Raw genomic sequence first — 21,230 nt, forward strand, 5'->3', positions numbered from 1 at the left:
AGTCATTTCACTGCAGGCCTAAAACGAGATGCACCCACTAGAATGTGTCCTTCACTTGAAACATCTTGTTTTTTAAAATGCATACATCTGGGGTGCCTGGGTGGCTCAGTCAGTTAAGAGTCTAACTTCAACTCAGGTCATGATCTCAGAGTCCTCCAATGGAGAGTCAGGCTCTGCACTCAGCAGGAGTCTGCTTCTTCCACTCCCTCTCCCTCTACCCCTCCCCTCCTCATGTGCATACACACACACTCTCTCTCAAATAAATAAATAAAATCTTTAAAAAAATAAAGAAAAATAAAGTAAACCCTGCAATTTGATACAATACTAATGCAACTATTTTTAATAAAGTTAAATCCAAATGTACTGATTGGGGAAGATCAGAGCTAATATTAATTGAAAAAGATAAGCTTCGGAAAATATACAGTTCAGGGGCGCCTGCGTGCCTCAGTCAGTTAAGTGTCAGACTCTTGATTTTGGCTCAGGTCATGATCTCAGGGTCATGAGATCAAGTCCTGTTTTGGGCTCCACAATGGGCATGGGTAGTCTGCTTACGATTCTCTCTCACCTTCTTCCTCTGCACCCCCCCTCTTAAAAAGAAAAAAGAAAATATAGACTGCAGGGCCACCTGGGTGGCTCAGTTAAGCACCTGCCTTTGGCTCAGGTCATGATCCCAGAGTCCTGGGATCGAGCCCTGCATTGGGCTCTCTACTAAGTGGGGAGTCTGCTTCTCCCTCTGCCCTCCCTCCATGTGCGCGTGCTCTCTCTCTCTCAAAAATAAATAAATAAAAATTTTAAAAATAAAAATAAAAAATAAAGAAAGAATAAAGTTTAGAAAGATATACACCATACTCTTAATGATGATTACTTCTGGAAGGTTGGATAAGAAGGAAAGACTAGGGGGAGACGAACCATGAGAGATGATGGACTCTGAAAAACAAACTGAGGGTTCTAGAGGGGAGGGGGTTGGGGGGAAGGGTTAGCCTGGTGAGGGGTATTAAAGAGGGCACGTTCTGCATGGAGTACTGGGTGTTATGCACGAACAATGAATCATGGAACACTACATCAAAAACTAATGATGTGAGGTATGGTGATTAACAACAATAAAAAATTTAAAGAAAAAAAAAGAAGGAAAGACTATTTCTTTTTTACTTTACGTACTTTTGTTATTGCTTGAATATATTACAAAGAACATCTTTTAGGAGCGCCTGGGTGGCTCAGTCGGTTAAACATCTGCCTTTGACTCAGGTCGTGATCCCAGGGTCCTGGGATAGAGTCCCGCATCAGGCTTTCTGCTGTGCGGGGAGCCTGCTTCTCCCTCTGCCTCTCTCTGTTTCTCATGAATAAATAAATAAAATGTTTTATAAAAAAGAACATTTTTTAAAAAGATTTATTATTTGAGAGACAGGGAGTGAGAGGGCGTGTGTGCGCAGGGTGGGGAGGGGCAGCAGGAAAGGGGGAGACTCCCTGGTAAGCGCAGAGCCTGACCCGGGGCCATGACCCCAAGATCATGACCTGAGCTGAAATCAAGAGTCAGCTGCTTCACCGACTAAGCTATCCAGGTGCCCCTAAAGAACATTTTTAAAAACTTTTAAGTCATATGGACCATGAAACACTGCAAAAAATCCGTATTACTTAGGATTTAAAAAAAGAGCAAAATGATCAGCCCTCCCACGTCGGTTAAGAGCTACTTTCCCAAGCAGACGGACATTTAGAAAGGAGATGGAATGGAGGAAGAATGGGGACTGCCATCATTTATCTGAAGTAAAACACTCCCGTCCACGGAAAGAAGGTATTTGAAAGGTTGGTTGTCTGTTAGTTCTAAACACTGTTTACCTGTCCTACCAAGCACCAAGAGGCAGAATTTGGAATCTCCACGTGGTAAGACTTGCATCTTGGGAGGGGTCTAGAAGATAAAATTTCTTGGTGGGAAGATTCTTCCAGGAGCACAGTTTAAAAAGCAGAGAGATCTGGGCTGTCTTTTTTTTTTTTTTTTAAGATTTATTTATTTATTTGAGAGAGGGAGAGACAGGGAGCGAGCACAAGCTGGGGGATGGGCACAGGGAGAGGGAGAGAGAGAATCTCAAGCAGACTCCCTGCTGAGTGCAGAACCCAACGTGGGGCTCAATCTCACAACCCTGAGATCATGATCTGAGCCTAAATCGAGAGTTGGACACTCAACTGACTGAGCCACCCAGGCACCTCTGGGTTGAGTGTTTAAAATGAGACTACATTTACCAACTGTGTGCCTTTGGGTCCTCTTTTTACAAATCACTGAGGGAGTTAAATTTTTTATACCATCACATGGGAAACAATATTCACTTATAAATTGCAAGAGGAAGGGCTCTAATTCAGATTTCCCTGAAAACCTGAAGAGTCTTGTCTTAGCAGCATGGTCTTAATTCTCTAAGAAATCTGAGACCCTGTATAATCAATATAATTTCTCAGCTCCCTTATCTTTGAAATGGGCACATTTGTCTTATCTACTTATAGGTTACTGTGAGGGTCAAATCAAATGAAATAACAGCGGCGCCTACGTGACTCAGTTGATTAAGCATCCAACTCTTGATTTCGGCTTAGGTCATGATCTCAGGGTTGTGAGTTTGGCCGTGTCAGGCTCCATGCTGAGCGTGGAGCCTGCTTAAGATCTCTCTCTCCCTCTGCCCCCACCCCCTAAAAAAAACAAAACAAAAACAAATGAAGTAACAGATTTGAGTGTATCTTAGGAACTAACTATAAAGTATTATGTAAATAAAGAAGAAAAATGTTATTTCCAGGCCCACCACTTTGCTGTGTGACTTCAGATCCCCACTTAATCTGAGTTTCAAATGGGTCTGCCAAAAGGTTTTTTCCATCTACTCAGGCAGTGGGCAGAATTCTTATCGAAAATGAGGTCACTCTAAGAGGGGTGGGAGGAGATAAAATAGACAAAATGAAAATAGAACATCTGTGCTATGGCTAACAAAAACCCATCATTACATAGCATTAGCTGTCTACATGAAGACTTTTAAGAAATACTTTTTTTTCTTTTCTTTTTTTTTTAAAGTAATTCCTATACCCAATGTGGGGCTGGAACCCACAACCCCGAGATCAAGTCTCATGCTCTACCGACTCAGCCAGCCAGGTGCCCCAAGAAGTAATTTCTATTAAATAAAAGTAAAATACCAACTTTCACCTATAAAATTACAGTAGTTTATTTACTACTTTATTTGGCAAGAGTAAGGTGAAATGGATACATCCAGACCCAGATCCTGAGGTAATCCAAAATGCTGACAAGAGTTAAGTTTATAGACTTCATTGTAGCATTATTTTTTAAGATTTTATTTATTTATTTGAGAGAGGGAATGACAGACAGAGAGCAGGAGAGGGAAGAGGGTCAGAGGGAGAAGCAGACCCCCCGCTGAGCAGGGAGCCCAATGTGGGACTTGATCCCGGGACTCCAGGATCATGACCTGAGCCGAAGGCAGTCGCTTAACCAACTGAGCCACCCAGGCACCCCATTGTAGCATTATTTGTAATATGAGAAATTAGAAACAGCCTACATAAACAACAACTTGAAGAAGTCAATTAAAGCAAGATATATTCTGCAGCCATTAGAAATAATGATATGACAAATTATTAAAAACACGCAGCATGGAAAAGTGCTCATATTACAACATCAAGTGAACAAAAGCATGATTCAGGTGGTAAAGTGTTCACAGTGTGATTTCTTTTGTTATAAATATTTACGTCATTATTGGACTTGTGTTTTAAAAAAGATGACTCTGGCTGAACTGCGAACCACAACTGATCACTACTTTCGTCAGCACCAGCTTGTGCCCTGCGCATCCATTAGTCTGGTACCCAGCACCATGTGTGACTTACGTGTGTACATGAACCAGACTGTGAGCTGCCTGAGGGCAAGCCTCATGACACATTCAGCTCTGTATTCTTGCTCTTCTAGCATGGCACCTTCTTGGGACAGAGAAAGACTTAATACATGTTTGAATAAATGAGTGAATGAATCACTGAAAATAGATCTCAGAAACAGATACATGTTGGTTTTCTGAATGTGAGGCGCTTACAGGCTAAAAAAGTTTTTGACAACGTACTTGCAAACAACCTAGAACCCAAACACAGGTAACAGATATTGTCACAACTTGATGGGAAAAATCAACTCAGTTGATTAAACTCACACACACATATTCAAGCAAACAGGAAGACCTAGAAAGACACACTTAAAGTGTTACCAGGAGTGTTGCAGATCCTGAAGATCTAAATTTTCATCTTTATATATCCAGTAGTTTGCAAACGCTCTCTGATGAACATGTAGGACCTTTATAAAATATGTGCATATTGGGGCTCTGATTAGCCCAGTCCGAGCAGAACACCAACCTTTCTAAGTTTGCAGCCTCCTTACCCTGGCGACCCTGCCCCGCCCACGCCATATCTATCCACTTGACTAATCCCATGTAGGTAAGTTCCTAAGCCACGCAAGGCAAAGAAAATGAATATGGGAAAACTTCCTGGGCAAGAAGGAGAATATAAAGGTCAGTGATTGTCGCTGTGGTATGAGTATCAAGAACACTGAACTAAGAGGCAAGATCAGAGTTCTAGTCCTAGGCATGAACACACACATATCTACTAGATAAAAGCTTTCTTTCTTTTCAGCATAAACTTTTATCTCTTTAAATGAAACATTAACTGGAAAGCACAATAATACTGTGAACAACTATGAAATCACCCCACAAGTCAAGAATCAGAAAACCACAGTAACCTGCATCTGCTCATATCACCCTCTTCCTCTTCCATCTCTCATCTTCCTGCCTGCCTCCCACCGACTTAACCAGCATCTTCATTTCTTCCCCAACAGTTCATTTTCAATCCGCGGCTTAACTGACCTCTCTACAGCGCTCGACACTGTTGCTCCCACCAATGCCTGCATCCTCCCACCCTGCACCAGCAAATTCCCTCTTCTCTTGGCTTCCGTAACACTGACTTGCCCAGCTTTCTTCCCGCCTTTCTGCTTGTTCATCCTCTTTTTTCCTTAAGGCTCCTTCTCCTCTATCCAGCCAGCAGAACTCAGAGTTTCTCAAAACTCTCCCCCACTCACTCGAAACGCTCCTCGATGTCCTCAGGCCCTCTTGGCTTTGGTTACCAACTACTCAGATGACCTCCACGCCAGTATGTCCAGTCCCCACCTCTCCTCGCAAACTGTCAGCCTGCCATCTATGCTCAACATCTACGGTATAACCCAAATCAAACTGCTCACCTTCCTCCTCAAACTGGACCCTCCCTCAGGGCTCCCTGGCACAGGGAGGGGCACTGCTATGCACCATTTTGGAAGTCAAAAATGCTGGAGTCACTCATAACACATCTTTTTCCCAGACTTGGCCCATGAAGGCCCCTCGATTTTATCTACTTCCTAACTCTTGATGCAGTCTATTTGACCTCTTCTTCCGCCACCACCACCACGCAAGCTCCATTCTGGGTAATCTCTACCTGAATTACCCCAACAGCCTTCCTGTAACCGACAAGCTCCTCACACTACTGCTGCCTCTTTCTCCAGTTACCACGTTGTCTTCTTTCTCTGGCCACCGATCATTTCCTCGGCAAAGCCTTCCCTACCAGGTCTACTCCTCTTACTATAAATTCTTGTTGTATCCGGCACCAATGTTTTTATAGTGTTTGATCACCATTATAATGGTATGTCAATGTGTATAATATTCATTATTGTCTGTTTCCTTTACCAGAACTCCCTGAGGGCAGGAAATATGTACTTTTTTTTACCACTGTACCCTCTCTGTACAACAATGTGCTTGGCCTTTATGTGGCACTTTTAAAATGTTTGTTGAGTGAATAAATGACTGAATGAATGAATGAACTCTGTGGCACAGAACAATCACCCGGCTATTGGAAAGGAAAAGGACTTTAAAATAGCCTTAAAAACTGTCTCCTTTTCTGCTTATCTAATTCCGTTCCCACTGAGCAACTTTCTGATTTTTAACTTAGTTTCCCAGGTAAATCAAATTATACCCAAGAAAGGAATCAGACAATTTCCTGAGTCTCAAGGTCCTAGATGACAGAGGGAAAGGACAGGCACGCTGGAATCAGACAGCTCTCGAGATGAGTCTGCTCCGGCACTCACAGCAGGATGACCTGGGGAAAGCCACTCTAATGCTCAGCTCAGCTTTCTCATCTATAAAATGGAGAAAACACTGGAACCTCTCATACATGAGATCAATGACTGAGTAAAATACAGAACATAACACATCGCCTGGGTTATTTTTGCTGTTATTTTACTCTTGCTATTGTTAGTTTATTAATATTATTACCAAATGTTATACCTGAATCTCGCATGAAACTAACATGAGAGACCTAAAGGACTATAACAGCAACAAGTTGCATTCCTGAAAACCATTCGAGGAAAAACACTGCCAAAGGACCAGGGGACATCTTTTTTTTTAAGATTTTATTTACTTATTTATTTTTTAAAAGATTTTACTTTTAAAGTAACCTCTACACCCAATGTGGGGCTTGAACTCACGACCCCGAGGATCAAGAGTCACATGCTCCACAGACTGAGAGCCAGGTTCCCCATGGAGGACATCTGTTGTTTTTTTTAAGATTTTATTTATCTGAGAGAGAGTGACAGAGAGAGACAGTGCACATGAGCAGAGGGAGAGAGGGAGAAGCAGACTCCCTGCTGAGCGTGGAGCCCGACATGGGGCTTGATCCCAGGACCCCGAGATCACAACCTAAGACAAAGACACTCAACTGACTGAGCCACCCAGGCACACCAGAGGGCATCTTTTTAAAAAAAAAAATTTTGAGGCATCTGGGTGGCTCAGTCAGTTGGGCATCTCCCTTCGGCTCAGGTCATGATCTCACACGTGGTCCTGGGACCAGGCCCCACGTCCGGCTTCCTGCTCGGTGGAGGGTCTGTTTCTCCCTCTCCCTCTGCCCCTCCCCCCTGCTCATTCTCTCTCTATCTCAAATAAATAAATTTGAAAAACCTAAAAAAAAAATTTCAATTCCAGAGGCACCTGGCTGGCTCAGTCAGTGGAACATGTGACTCTTGATCTCGGGGTCATGAGTTCGAGCCCGTTAAATGTAGAGATTACTTAAAAATAAGATCTTGGGGCACCTGGATGGCTCAGTCAGTTGAGCGTCTGCCTTCGGCTTAGGTCATGATCTCCAGGTCCTGGGATCGAGCCCAATGTCAGGCTCCCTGCTCAGCGGGGAGTCTGCTTCTCCCTCTCTCTCTGCCTCTCCCCCTGCTTGTGCTCTCTCTGTCTCTTTCTCAAATGAATGAATAAAATCTTTAAAAAAATAATAATAAATAAAATCTTAAAAAAATTAATTCCAATATAGTTAACATACAGTGTTATATTAATTTCAGGTGTAAGGACATCATTTTTCAGTGAATGCCACAGCCTTGCTACTTGCTACACCATTTTTCTGGGGCTTCTTGGGGTGCGGTGAACACAGAAATTCTGAAGCAGGCTTCGACAAGCCTATCCTAAGCTCTATGTGGGGAGGGTCATGCCCCAAATCTGTCTACATGCATCACTGAGTTGACTTCCGGCCCAAGGACATGGTTTAAGAGGGGCACGCCTGGTTTCCCTATCGGTTACCATGCTAAACAAGCAGGGATACCTGGGATCCAGCAGGCCTTGCTCCACTCCCCAGGCCATCTCTCTCACAGCATTACTGATCTCGTGACGGGATGTGTAAGCAAAGCAGACATTTAGGAAACACCTGAGAAAGGAAGAAGAGAATAATTTACTAGAGGACAGGGACTAAGGACTAGAGTCACTGCCTACAGAGTACTGCTTCCCCAGAAGAACACACACGTACCAAATGTGAATCGTGGCTATCTCTGAAAGGTGAGATTATGAATTCTTTGCGTTTTCCAACTTTTCTTAGAATAAACATGTTATTAGTTTTGTAACAAGACAAACACTAAATGACCCTTTTACTCCCTAACCCTCTCTCCTTCTACTGCCAACCAGCTTTCAGAGGATGTGAATCCACTGTGATATTAACACAAGCAAAGTAGAATAGGGAGGCAATTTGATACAATCCAGTCCCCTGCCAAACACATATCATATTCCAAAGGCACACATGCTGAAGTTTGGATGACTGAACTCTGACCTCCCAATGTCAACCTGTCCATGGGTAAAGAAGTGGGACAGAAAAAGATTTTCTTGAAAGATCTGTCTTCAGGGACAGAAATATACTGTAGACAGAGACAGAATATATTATAATGTGGGGTATCAGGCAGATCCTGGAAGGAAAACTCTGATCCAGAGCTCAAGGCCATATCCACAGCTTACCTACCTTATAACGCTCATTTTCACCCTAACCCGTCAAGTAAAATAGTAATAATGATGATGATGATTGTATACGTGTGCATATGTAACCATATGTATATGCATGTATCGTGGGGGGCAGGCGCATGAAAGAGGCAGAGGATAAAGGACCGTATGTGTGAGTTCACACACATTTGACACGGTATTAAGAACCATCTCTGGTCTGCCCTGCAGACGGAGGAAGTCTCTAAGCATCCCAAACCGCTCCTGGCCTCTTGTACCAAATGCAGACCAAGAAAGGCCCAGCATGTCTCTCTGAAGCTAGCAGGGAGTCAAAGACTGCTCCAGGTCACTGAGGGGAAACAGGAACACTTACTTGTTATAGTTCCTGGTGGCCTGTACCGCCTGCGCAATCAGCTCCTGGAGATCCAAGGGCAACAAATGCAGATCGCCCAGGACCCGGATACATACCCCATGCTTCTGCAGTTTCTCCCTATCAGGAAAAGGAGGCAGGGTTGGGACAGAGAGCCCGTGGTGCTGGAGAACGGCTAACACTCAGCTCCCAGTTCCTAAGCACTGCCCTGTGTGCCGTGTGTCACCACGTCCCCTCAACAACTCGGACCCGAGTCTGCCACATTCCCCATTCTACAGCAGGAAACGGAAGCTCAGACAGGACAGGCAGACAGACACGGCCCAACGTCAGACGGTATCAGAACTAAAATCCAGGTGTGCCCGGTTTGAGAACCTGAACCCAAACTCTTTACCACACGTTACAAGGCTTCATGCGTCCTTGTTGGCAAGTTACACTTCACGTGTCCTGTCCTGTTTTGAAAAGTGAATAAACTCAAGGGCAGAAGCTGTACTGTTCATTACTTCTGTACCTTCTGGTAAAAGATCTTAATAACAGCAACATCATTAAGTTTATGTTTACTAAGTGCCAGACATTGGTCTAAGTGCTTTACACACATCAATATGTTCCATCCTTACACCAACCTTCGGGGCAGACACCATTATCATTCCCCTTTTACAGGTGAGGAAACTGAGGCACAGGGAGGTTAGGTAATTTGCTCAACATCAGACACGTGGTAAGTGGAGAGCTGAATTTAAACCTAGGGAGCCTGGTTCCAGGGCCTGTCCTCTTCATCATGGCACCTTGCTGCCTCCATATAGTATTCCCAAATTCTGCACAGTGGACAGAATTGAATTGTTACCCAACCAGCTTCCCTCGCCTGGGGACGCTATGGAGAAACTGAATTACTAGTGTTTGGAAAATGGGAACTTAATAACAAGAAGTATCCTGTAGAGCAGGTAGGTCCTGGAGATCCCTGATCCAGAGTGCAAGGCTGCATCCACAGCATCACTTTGTAACCCGCATCACTTTGCTTGTAGAGCGAAGCAAGACCTAACCACCTGTTTTTGAGAATCCACTGAAGCTGATATAGTAGGCAAATGTATACTCGGATCAAGGCAAAACCAGAAGGAAAATAGCTACATTCAAGTCCTAGAGCCAGCACTTACTAGCTGACCTTGTATAACCACTGAGCTTCTCTGAGCCTCAGTTTCCCGCACCCTGTGAACTGGGGGTAATAACCATCCCTGCCGTACTCTCCACATTGGCTTGTGTTGAGTAAGAGAAGGTACCTAAAGTGTTTATTCTCAGACAACAGTCAGGTTATTTAAGTGAGGTCTATAGGGAAGGAGAGATAAAAGCCCTGGAGAGGAGCCAGGAGATCTGGGTTCCCAACCTGGTTTTGCCATGAGCTTGCTGTGTGACCATGAGCACACCTTAAACTTCTATCCACTAGGGTTGTTTCCCAACTGATGAAACTGAACTAGGCCTGTGGTCTTCCAACCTTCCTAAAGCCAAAAACTCTTTCTTCAAGTCACACATTAAACAGAAGCCCAATACATAAAATAGGTAAATGCCAACCAGCACCCTGTGCCCCATTCCCTCTGGCTTCTTTGCACACCTGCTCCTCAGAACTCTAAGGTTCTGTTGCACATCGTTGGAAAAGCACCGATAAGATTTCTTCTTGTTCTGTCCAGGACTTTAGAACTTAAGACCATTTTCTCTACTGCTGACTGATTAGAGCAATCTCAGTAGCACCCTACTGCTATGCATTTTGATCTTCAGGAACTCTAAGATTACCTCCTGTCTTTCGGACCACACTGTAGCAGGCAACAGCTCAGCTCTGGAGTTGGAAAGATCCTGTCCGTCTTGACTCTGCCCGTCTGATAGCTGTGTGACCCCAGAGACACACCTAAACTTCTCTGGTTTTCACTTTCCTCCTCTCTACAACTGGGGTAATAATAATCTCTTTCTCACAGGATAAGGTGAATATTAAATGAAAATACATGCCAGGCTCAGGGCCTGGCACACAGTATAAATACTTTAAAAAGGTGGGATCAGTGTGATGTACAGAAGAATTTGAATACCTGGAAAGTGCCCCCAACGCCTCCAGCCCCAGCCCTTGGGTAGGAACTCTGAACCACACGGGCTCTGCTAGGGACCAGGAAGCTAGGTCTGTGGCCAAGTCTCATTATCCTATATGGACAGAGAGAAGCCTCGCTACCCTCCCCACTCCAAAACCCACACTGGGACAGAAATGACAAAACTGTTCTAGGCCCAGCTCCACTGGTGCCCTAGGCTCTCTGTTGTCTCATCTCCCTGCGTCCTGGTACAGGGAAGAGCTGGGCAGAAAAGGGTTGTAATGAAGAGTCTGGGGCAGTCCTGGCTGGGGAGGTTTCCACACTTTGAAGCAAATAATCTCCATCAAACTTCCCCTTTGTCCCTTTCTGGCACTGCTTCCTAAGTTAGTTTAAACTTAGTGAGAGCTAAGAACAGTCCTGAGTCTTCCCCATAAAGGCCTCATACACGTCATCCTATCCCTTCCAAGAAAATATATAGGGCAGCATAGTAATGTTTAGGATGACTAAAAGGACTTTTCCAACATTTCTTTCATGCTACTCCCCTGATCACAGTTTATTGGTCGTGGGGTAGAAATCTAAGGTGGGCTATTAATTAAGGGCTTTAGTTCATTCTGGGCTGCTCTCTTGAAGCAGAGAAAGGTGGAGTGCAGAGAGTAGGAAGAGGCCCTTCTAATGGATTTCAATTCCTGGTTTCAGTTTTGCTTGAGGCTGGTTATACTTGTCCTTGAATTCTGTGAAATACCTCTATATTCTCAGATAAATGCCCCCTTAAAAAAAGGGGGGGGACTAGCTTGCCATAGATGCCATCGAAGAGATCTGACTAACATTAAAAGGGTTTAGAGTTCCTTAGATAAGCCTGAGATAAGAGAGGTGAGGGTTATGGTGTAAGAGCACGCTCCCCCCTCCAATAGAATCTTACTGTTCTTCCATCAAGCGGCTGAACTTCTGCCGGGCCAGATCCATTAGCCCGTCTACCTCACTCTTGGAGCGTTTGAAGTTCTCAATGCTGAACGCGTAGACCGTCACCTCTAGGATGCCCAGGTTCAAACACCAGCGCAGGGTCTGAGAGGGAGAAGGCAAGGAGCTAGGGCACAAGGAAGAGCAGGAAGGGAAATAAGAGATGCCTCTGCTCTGACTCAGCGTTGGAGGTGAGAGGCAGACTTTTCTCCTCCCCAAACCAGGTAAAGCGAGGATAACACCAGCATTTCTGTCAGAATAACAAACCAAGTAATCAGAAAGCTACCACCTGAGAAACTGAAAAATGTGAACTTAATGAGTACTGCTCTGTTGGTGCTATTGTGGTTTACTAGAAAGAACTCTTTACCGACAGAGTAAAGATGTAGGTTCCAGTCCCCAACTCCAATGCGCACTTGCTATGTGACTGTAGGCAAATCATTTAACCTCTGTGGGCCTAAGTCTCCTTATCTGTAAAACAGGAGCACCATCCATCACTCACAAGGTGGCTGAAGGACAATATAAAACACAAGGTAATAGGGGCGTTCAGTCGGTTAAGCATCTGACCTCAGCTCAGGGTCATGATCTCAGGGTCGTGGGATCGAGCCCCACGTCGGGCACCACACTCAGTGAGGATTCTGCTTGTCCCTCTCCCTCTGCTCCTCCCCCTGTTCATTCTCCACCCCCCAAATAAATAAATAAAATCTTAAACCCACAAGGAATTATTATTCTCAGCACAAGTTCATCTTTTAGATTGAGAAGCTGATGAGTTATAAGAATAAAGGCATCGAGTACACAACTGTGTAGCATTTAAGTCTACACAGGGTTTTCACATACATTATTCCATTCAATTCTCTGAACAACCTCTTGAGAATGGCATTGCTGTCTTCATGCCTACTTTATAGAGGAGAAAAACTGAGACTCAGAGAGTGGAAGAAATGTGTCAGAAGGCTACAACTCTACTATACAAATCCACTATATAAGGTTCTAAAATGGCAAAAACTAACCTCTAGTGATAGAAATCGGTATAATTCTTGCCCCAACAGGGGAAGAGGAGGTGGGACAGGGTTTGACTGGGAAGGGAGGGGCACAAGGGAACTCTCTGGAGAGATGGAAATGTTCTAAATCTTAACAGGGGTATAGATTAGACAGGTAAATGCAACAGTCAAAACCCCACCTTGTGCATTTCACCATAAGAAATTATACCTCAATGAAAAGAGAAGTGAAACTCATATTAAACCCAGTCCTTTGGGGCTGCTCTAACCCAGAACCACTAAAGGCAGAGAACTAACCAGAGCTAAGAATAACAGTGTTGAGATAGGGAGCCTGTAGGTTAAGGCTCTTCTGTCCCTTAACAGAAGGGGACAGAAGACATTCAATCAGAACTGAACTGGAAGAAACAAAGCTGAAGAGAACTGTCTTTCTAATCCCTTAACAGGCATACATGCAACTCAATTCATTGCCACCTTGGAAAATTACCAATGAGAACCTGACACTTGAATGGACTCAGGCTCCACAGACGACAGGGAAGCTACCTTTTGGCTGGCACATCTGGGTCGGAACCTACCACTGACCAGTCAATATAGCTGCTAACAATAATACTGCCAACTTTTTGAGCACTTTATGCCAAATCTTTTGCCAAATGCTTTTCATCATGCCATTTTATTTCATCCTCACATAATCTCTGGAAGTAGAGATTATTGTTGTTTTCATTTTATTGATGAAGAAACTGAGGCAAAAGGAAGCTAGCCTGCTACAGGTCACAGAGCCAGAAGTGGCAGAGCAGGGGTGCCCACAGGTTCTGAGTGACTCCAGAGCTTAAGCTCCTAAGCACTGCACAAAACTGCCTTTTACTTAGTCACAAAAGAGAAGATGGGGTCACCAAACCTAAAGACCTCCTCAGGGTGTTCAACTGAGCCCCACATCCACTCACTCAAGGCAAAAAATATCATTGCCCTGGCATCAGGCCATGTTCTTGTGCTGGAAAGCTGAGGTCTCTCCAGACCGAATTTCCATTCTTCTTAAAGTTAGCCTCACAAAGACAGACCATATTCCATTCTTATTGTTAAATTTAAAGTTTTCCAATTTGCAACATGCATTAAAAGCATAAAATGCCCTTAAACTTTGTTTAGAGTGATGAATCAGGTTGTCTGGCACTTTTCCCAGTTTAAGCGCCAAAAGGCCTCAGGCAGGGGTGCCTGGGTGGCTCAGTCGTTAAGCGTCTGCCTTCGGCTCAGGTCCTGGTCCCAGGATCCTGGGATCGAGCCCCGCATCGGGCTCCCTGCTCAGCAGGAAGCCTGCTTCTCTCTCTCCCACTCCCCCTGCTTGTGTTCCTGCTCTCACTGTCTCTCTGTCAAATAAATAAATAAAATCTTTAAAAATAAATAAATATAAATAAATAAATAAAAGGCCTCAGGTAAACCAGGATAGACAGTCACCCCACCTTTGCTCCAGAAATGTTACTTCAAAGAATTTATTCTAAAATGGAACTATTTATAAGATCTGATAATGGTGGAGCAGCTAAACAAATTATGTCAGATCCTTGTAATAAAATATCCTATAGGCATTAAAACATATAGTTAGAAAAGCTATATATCAACCTAGAAAAAGACTTGCCAAAATACCCCGTAAAATAAGGTTACTAAAAATACATGTGTAATTTTACAAATGTTAAGTCATGTTAGAACATATTACAAGGACTGGGATGAAGCACAGAAAACTATAGACTGCTGATTTACTGAGGTGGTAAGAGAAGTCAATTTTGTTCTTATTTCTAATATTCTGTGATGATTCACTATATAACTTAATTTCTGTTAATGTTGATATGAGACCTATAGCAGGCAAGCAAGCAACAAAACAAACAGCTATCAAAAAAAAAAAAAAATACTCTCAAACCATAGGAAACTCAGGGCCTGATTTTGTAGCTATAGTCCGATTCTCCACACACTGTACCCAGTGGGTTCTGCCACCCACACTCACCTCAGCCAGCTTGTTGAAGCCCTGTGAGTGGCCTTCCTGCCGCTCCACTTGGCACTTCCTGGCATAGCGACGGTTTCCATCCATTATAAAGGCAATGTGTTTGGGCATTGGGCCCGCCTGTGAAGTAAGAAGATAAATGATGCACACAAGGAGACACTAAACCCCAGGCTGATAGGCTCGAGTTAGATGATAAAAGTGCCCCTGAGGAAGAGAACTGGGTATTTTGAGCTTTTGGCTCAATAAACGGGTATTAAGAGCTTTTACTTATTTATACATATTCATTTATACTGAGCAACGTACTACATGCCAAGTATTATTCTAGGCTTTTTTTTTACTTCATCTCAGTTTTTTTCATATAAACCTATAAAGTAAACAGTATTAGCTTCATTTCATAGGTGAAAAAACAGGCTCAGAGAAGTCAAGTGACTTGAACAAGACACACAGCTAAAAAAAGGCAAAGTGGTTATTCAAACTGAGGTTCGTATGCTTTCAGAGTTCATCTTTTAACCATATGCACTTGACCACCACTTTGGTTTCATGTCTCCACCTGGAAGGCACAGGAAGGATATTGCTGGCTGTGGTCCAGTGGCAAGGGTATCCTCCACAGAAAAGAGGAATCCGCTCTATCCAATCGCTGCCACACAGGAATGGGGGCTCAATGTTGTTGCTCTTCTAATTACATGAGAGAAGCCAAGCACCAGGATTTTTATCAAAATATAAATGTCAGAAGCCATTTCAAAGCAAACAAAAAAGACATTTTGGGGACCCAATAAAACGTCTTATCTGGCTTAGAGCTGCCTTTTGTTGTCTTTTGCAGCAGAAATACACTCCTTAGCCTAATTTCCCTCACTGAAGGGCCTCATCACTGACTGCTTTCCCCACGCCTCTCCAACATTTTCAGCTTTTGTCCTCCACGTGTAGTCTTAAAAAAAAAAAAAAAATTCCAGTCAAGTCATGCAGCTTGTTCTTCCCAACACATGACTGCAATGGTTCCCCAAGAAGATGCTTTCTATTTCCTGGCCTGCCTGAGATCACTTGGCATTGTGTGTGAATGTGTATGGGGGGGTGGAGTATAAGGCTTGCTGACTCATAAATTCACTGCTACCCACTGCTTGACAGACTGCAGCTGAAAGACAAAACCAGGCTGACTGGCTTCAATCTTAACCTTGTTATATGCAGAAAACATAACATTGTTGTGATCCTCAGAGAAAAGTGGAGGCAAGATTTGGCGAAGTAAGTGGGTGTAGGAAATAGAACGACTGCAGTCTTCAAACAGCTGAAAACAGCCCCAACAATAGCAGTAATTAAGAACCGCTAGACACTGTTTTCGGTGTATGTTTCATTTCATCCTCAAAACAACCATATAAAGTCACATGGTTAATAAATGATAGACTAAGATTTTCATTCTGTTTGTCTGTCTCTACAGCCTAAACTCTTAACCATTATGCTCTACTGCAACATCAAGGAAAGATTATTCTATCTAAATCTAGAGAACAGTACAAGGAAAAATAGATTAAAGTTCCAAGTAACAAATTTCAGCTCCCTATAGGGAAGACCTAACAGTCTAGGTTGCCCAATGATACGGGGAGGTGCTGGGGTTCCTGAAAATGTGAAAGTTAGGGCAATAATCTGCCAGAAATGTAGACCTGGAAGTTACCTTGCAATTCAAAGACTTGTTGGTCCCATTGTTAAATTCCACTTAACATCATGTGTTACTCAATTTTATTTTTATTTAAAGATTGTATTTATTTATTTGAGAGAGAGAATGAGAGAGAGAGAGCATATGGGGGGGAGGGTCGAGGGAGAAGCAGACTTCCCAATAAGCAGGGAACCCGATGCAGGACTCGATCCCGGGATTCCAGGATCATGACCCCAGCTGAAGGCAGTTGCTTAACCAACTGAGCCACCAAGACGCCCTGTGTTACCCAATTTTAGTAACAGCTTTTGACACAAGATTACCCAACTAACCAGGAGACCAACTGGTACTCACTTTTATGATGTTGGCACAGAACCATTCCCAAAGTGACAGCTCTCCTTCCTTGATCCATGACATAGCTCCTGCCCTGGCAGAAGATGAGCCCAGGACAAGAAGACACCCGCCAGGTAAACTTGGATAAACAAGAGAATAAATCACCAGAGCTTGCAAACAGCTTCGGATGACTTTGTAGGGACTTATCTGGACCGTGGAGAGTAGCCAAGTTTAGGATCCAAAGACACTGGTCTAAGCCTATAATTCTTCACCACCCAGAGTTTATAAGCCAATGAGACCTTCGGGGCAGAGGCCTTTCCTCGGTTTTGGCTTGGTGGACCTTGCTGCTATCCCCTTTTCCTCGCTATCTGCACTGACTTTTCCTGAACATCCAAGTCTGCTTCCTGCCACCTCATAGGCCTTACATCCTGATCCCTCCCTGCTTCTTCCTTCTCCATCCTCCCCAAGACCTTTCCCATTCTGCGCTCCAACACCCTTCACGTGTCGCCCCGTCACCTCCAATCTCAGTATTCTCCAAATTATGTATTCCCTCACTCATCTCTTCCACTGTCCCCTCTGTTTCTCCCACAGCAGTCTCCCCGCCCAGTCACCTCTCTCGCCTCTCGCTCACCGCTTGAACCCTGCACCTGCTCCGCACCGCTCGGCGCCTTTCAACCGCTCCACTTCCTCACGACGTGGCGCTGGAAGAACACGTCATCGTTGGGCGCTGGAACACGCCCCACCGTCACGTAATGGGCGGGGCTGCGCCCTGCGCCTGCGGGCTGGGAGAAGGGGCGGTGCTAGCATTCCAAGAGAAATTCGCACTCCCAGGAGCCGGGAAGGGAGGGTGGGGGGAGGGAAAGAGATGGAGAGCGACCGAGCGACCCGCTCACATCAACGAGGGGGGCGGGCGAGCGGGCTCCGGGCCACGTCCCGGGGACCGGGCCGGGAAAGCCGGGGTCGAGATCACCTAGGGGAGCGGGGAGGTCTGTAGAGCCAGATCGAGAGACCTCGGGCAGGCTGCCCTATAGGGCAAGAATTCGCGGATCGGCTTGCCAGAAGCGCAATTTCAGCAGCCGGTGGTGGCAGGTTGGAACTGTTGAGAAACGGGGTTGGACAGTGTCCTGCTTGCTGGAAGGCATGAGAAGTGGACGTTGGAGTCCTGGTTCAAGTCTTGCAAATTCTGTATTTACTGCTTGCAGTTTTATTCTGTGGATTTAATCATTTGGTAATTTCCTAGCCTTAGTCTCACAGACGCACTTAGTAATATCAATCCATTTTGTGCCGACTTAAAGCACTAATATTTTAGGATTTTCAGATTCTTAGGACCCACCCAGAGCAACTCAAAATGGGGTTGAGGCTGGAAAGAGCTCTGCTCTAAGAATGACTTATGAAAGGCCATCAATTAACCCTGATAGAAAAATCAAAGGCATTAAGCTCTGTAATCTTTAAGGAAAACTGTTGCAGAACTTGAGGGACTCACAAAAGAAACTAAGAGTTCGATTTTCCCAAAATTAAAAAAGGAAAAAAACCAACTTTACAATTTCTAAACCTTCTTCTCACTTTGTAGTCTCATCAAGAGAACAAGGCAAGGAAGAGTTATTGCACTGTTAACTTCCAGTTCACTGTCTCATGAAAGGGTTACTTTTAACACACATGATCAAAGAAAGCCCTAGAGATGAGTAACCCACCCTTGAATAGTCTTAAGCTTTTCTATCCTTCCTGCTTTGCAACCTAGGAATTAAATTTCAGCCTTGCTGATTAGTTCAATTTTGCAGGAACACCATTTACTGAAGCCCTGTAGTAGTTTGCTTTTAGCAGCTTCCATGGCCAGCTTTGACTTTTGGTATGAAGTCTCTCAAGTGGATGTATGAAACTTCTTACCCTTGTCCTGCCATCTCTTTGCTCTTTGTGTAATAGATGGCATGCCTCCAATCAATTTTTTTTAAATTCCCTCCCTTGTTGGCAGGGCTGGGCAGGGGCCGCGGGGGGGGGGGGGGAACTAGATGTTTTAAAATACAATGTTCATTAGAAGGCTAGCACACTTGGGCTCAAAGAAAATGTTGTTTTTGTATAGCTAATCAGTGTTACTTCCTCTGGCCTCAATTTCCCTAGTTCCACATATTTCCCTCCCTGGGGTGCTGCAGGGGGTTAATTAATTAAGATTTGTAAAAGGCTTTGAGGAGCAGGGGAGAAAGTATTAGGGTCTCATGCCCCAAGCCATGGCCCCATCCTTTCATCCCAGCCAGTGGCACAGGCAACCCCATTCTTATGCATGCCAAGCTCCTAATCCCCTCTTGAATGTGGCAGCTTCCAAGAGGACAAGAGGCCTTAACTAGAAACAAAAATCCACTGTAATGAGGTGGAAGGGCTGAATTTTCAAGATTCATTTCTAACAAAATGGCCGAACAGGAAATGTAATGGTTCTTCTGTTACTTCTGAGTCCCAATCCAAGAAGGTGGGAATTATGGAAGAAAAAACACCCTAAAGACCCAACAAGAGGACAGTTTCAGTACCAATAACTTTTTATTTATTCATTGTATTTTTCCAGGGTAAAGAGAGAAGGGAAAAGGGTCAGCATGTGTGTTACAAAACAATAGCAAGTGGGAAAGAAGTACCCGGCACAGCAAAACGACCATCAAATAAACACTCCCAGAGATGGAGTCACTAAAGCCCAAGGAGGCTCAGTCTCCTGCAGTTCAGAAATGAGGGGAAGGGATCAGGGAAAGAACAGATAGGTACAGCTTTCCTCCCATGCCCCCCCCCATAAATTCAAGATTTCACACAAAGCTTTGGTTTCTAGCAGTAAACATGGAGTTACATTCGTCCGTCTCCTATTAAACAATCTTGTGGCCACTTTGACATAAGCTTCTTGCACCTGCATAAAAGTTCCTGAGTGATTTGGATATACATTCATCTTCCCTTCCTTGGTCTCCCGACTCTTACTTCCTACATGGAAAGCCCCCCGCCACCATTGCATTTGCTTCTCTCTACCGTAAGACTGGAGATTAAAGGAGGTTTGTTCCAACCAAATACAAGCATATTAATATGAATCACATCAAGGATTGGTCTTGGCACAGGAGACTGGGAACAAGGGAGGAAGTGTTCTTTGCTTCTTCCAGATGTGAATGTGTATGTGTGGGGGCTTTTTTGGGGAGGAGGGATAGAGGAGGGGTAGGGTAGGAGTCAAGTTTTTAGGACAGAAGATCTGGCCCAAAATAGGAAAAAGGGGAAGGGAACACAAAAGAAGGATGGTTCAGACCGCCACACTTCCAGAGGGGTCACCAAGCTATGTTCCAGATTCTTTTCCTGGTGCAGAACCTTTTGTCAAAGATGCTTTGGCTATTTTTCTCAATACAAAAAGAAGTTTGTAAACAATAAAACCCCAAAAGAACATGGAGAAGACCAACACATTATATTTACACAAACCAGGCCACCTAGCAATCACCCAGTCCGCTATTCGTGAAGTCCTACGAAACCCAAACAAATACGAAAACTAGAGGGGGGACAGCGAGCGGGGGAGACAAGAACCCAGGATCAGACACACATCACCCAATGCGTTCTATTGCATTTGCCCCGTTTCAACACAGTGAGGTAGGTTTGTGGTGATCTCATAGCATGTAAATAAAACCTTTTCTCCTTTAGCTACCACGACACTAACCACTGCGGCAGCAGGACAGGACACCGGCTCTGGGCACCGCGAAGAAGCCATGGCTTATGGTCTCTCTGGAAGCCAACAAGAAAAGCCCAGAATTTATAAAGGTTAAGAAATTCAGCCTTCGTTTCATACACACATCCCTGGGCAGCTCAAGATGGGTCCAGAGTTATTCTTCTTAAACCCATCCTTACCAACTCATTTTTAAAACTCACACGTGCGCACGCACGCGCGCACACACACACACACACACACACACACACACACACACACCCTGTTGTGCATGGTAGGCCTAGCCCAATCCAGTGAAGGATGGATCTGGTATGTAAAGTGAGTCCCGTGCCCTGGGATTAGAAGTCTGGAACAGGAATCCTTTATTACATGTATAGACAACCCTCCAACTAATCTTGGCTTCCCCTTGGCACCTTTCAGCTGGTGCGGCCTCTCCTGACGCTATTTCCTGGACCATCTTTTCCTGTTCAGACCAATTTCCAATCTTCCAGTAGGAGATCAAGTCATGGGGCAACTGAGTTAAAACCTAGTCTCCCATGGCTCACTGAAGGTAGAGGGGTTTCAAGAGAACACTATGGCAGAAAAGCCAGCTCTAATTGCCAAAAATGAGGTAGTTCAATAGGCTATGCACTCCAAATAGATGTTCTCCCTGGTGACCAAACAGAAAATATTCCTGCTGTGCAGTCCCGGAGCTGCTGCCGACTTATCCCTGAGATCGCTAATGTACCTGAGAACACAGTGCAGGAATGAGGGCCTTAAGATTAAAATACACAAAAATACAAAACCAGAATATTTATATTACGAAAACAAAGTTAAAATGCACAAGATACGTCATTCGCACACAGCTAGTGCAGTTGGCATCCTGGAGAAAGTGGGGCCCAAGGTGCGGTTGTCCATGGGAGCAAATAAATAAAATTCTATCGGCCCGGAATGGGGTGGG

General features: G+C 44.4%; 1 protein-coding gene across 6 annotated transcripts in view; it reads right to left on the bottom strand.

The window, feature by feature from the left end:
* DHDDS (dehydrodolichyl diphosphate synthase subunit) overlaps nt 1-17,327 on the bottom strand; it is a 29,243-nt gene extending 11,916 nt beyond the window's left edge. Inside the window, exons 1-6 of one of the 6 annotated variants that reach the window (XM_025856120.2) lie at nt 17,255-17,327; nt 16,645-16,717; nt 14,655-14,771; nt 11,641-11,783; nt 8,668-8,784; nt 7,636-7,737 (exon numbers count right to left, since the gene is read on the bottom strand). In XM_025856120.2, the coding sequence (XP_025711905.1) occupies nt 7,636-7,737; nt 8,668-8,784; nt 11,641-11,783; nt 14,655-14,771; nt 16,645-16,707 (542 nt within the window). In that variant the 5' untranslated portion in view covers nt 16,708-16,717; nt 17,255-17,327. The other 5 variants (XM_025856117.2, XM_025856118.2, XM_073903123.1 and 2 more) reach the window with 5 other exon arrangements.
* Between the last annotated feature and the right edge of the window lie 3,903 nt (nt 17,328-21,230).

Source organism: Callorhinus ursinus, unplaced genomic scaffold (genome assembly GCF_003265705.2).
Source record: "Callorhinus ursinus isolate GAN/ISIS: 27379988/994484 unplaced genomic scaffold, GSC_fseal_2.0 scaffold18, whole genome shotgun sequence".
Classification (NCBI taxonomy): Eukaryota; Metazoa; Chordata; class Mammalia; order Carnivora; family Otariidae; genus Callorhinus; species Callorhinus ursinus.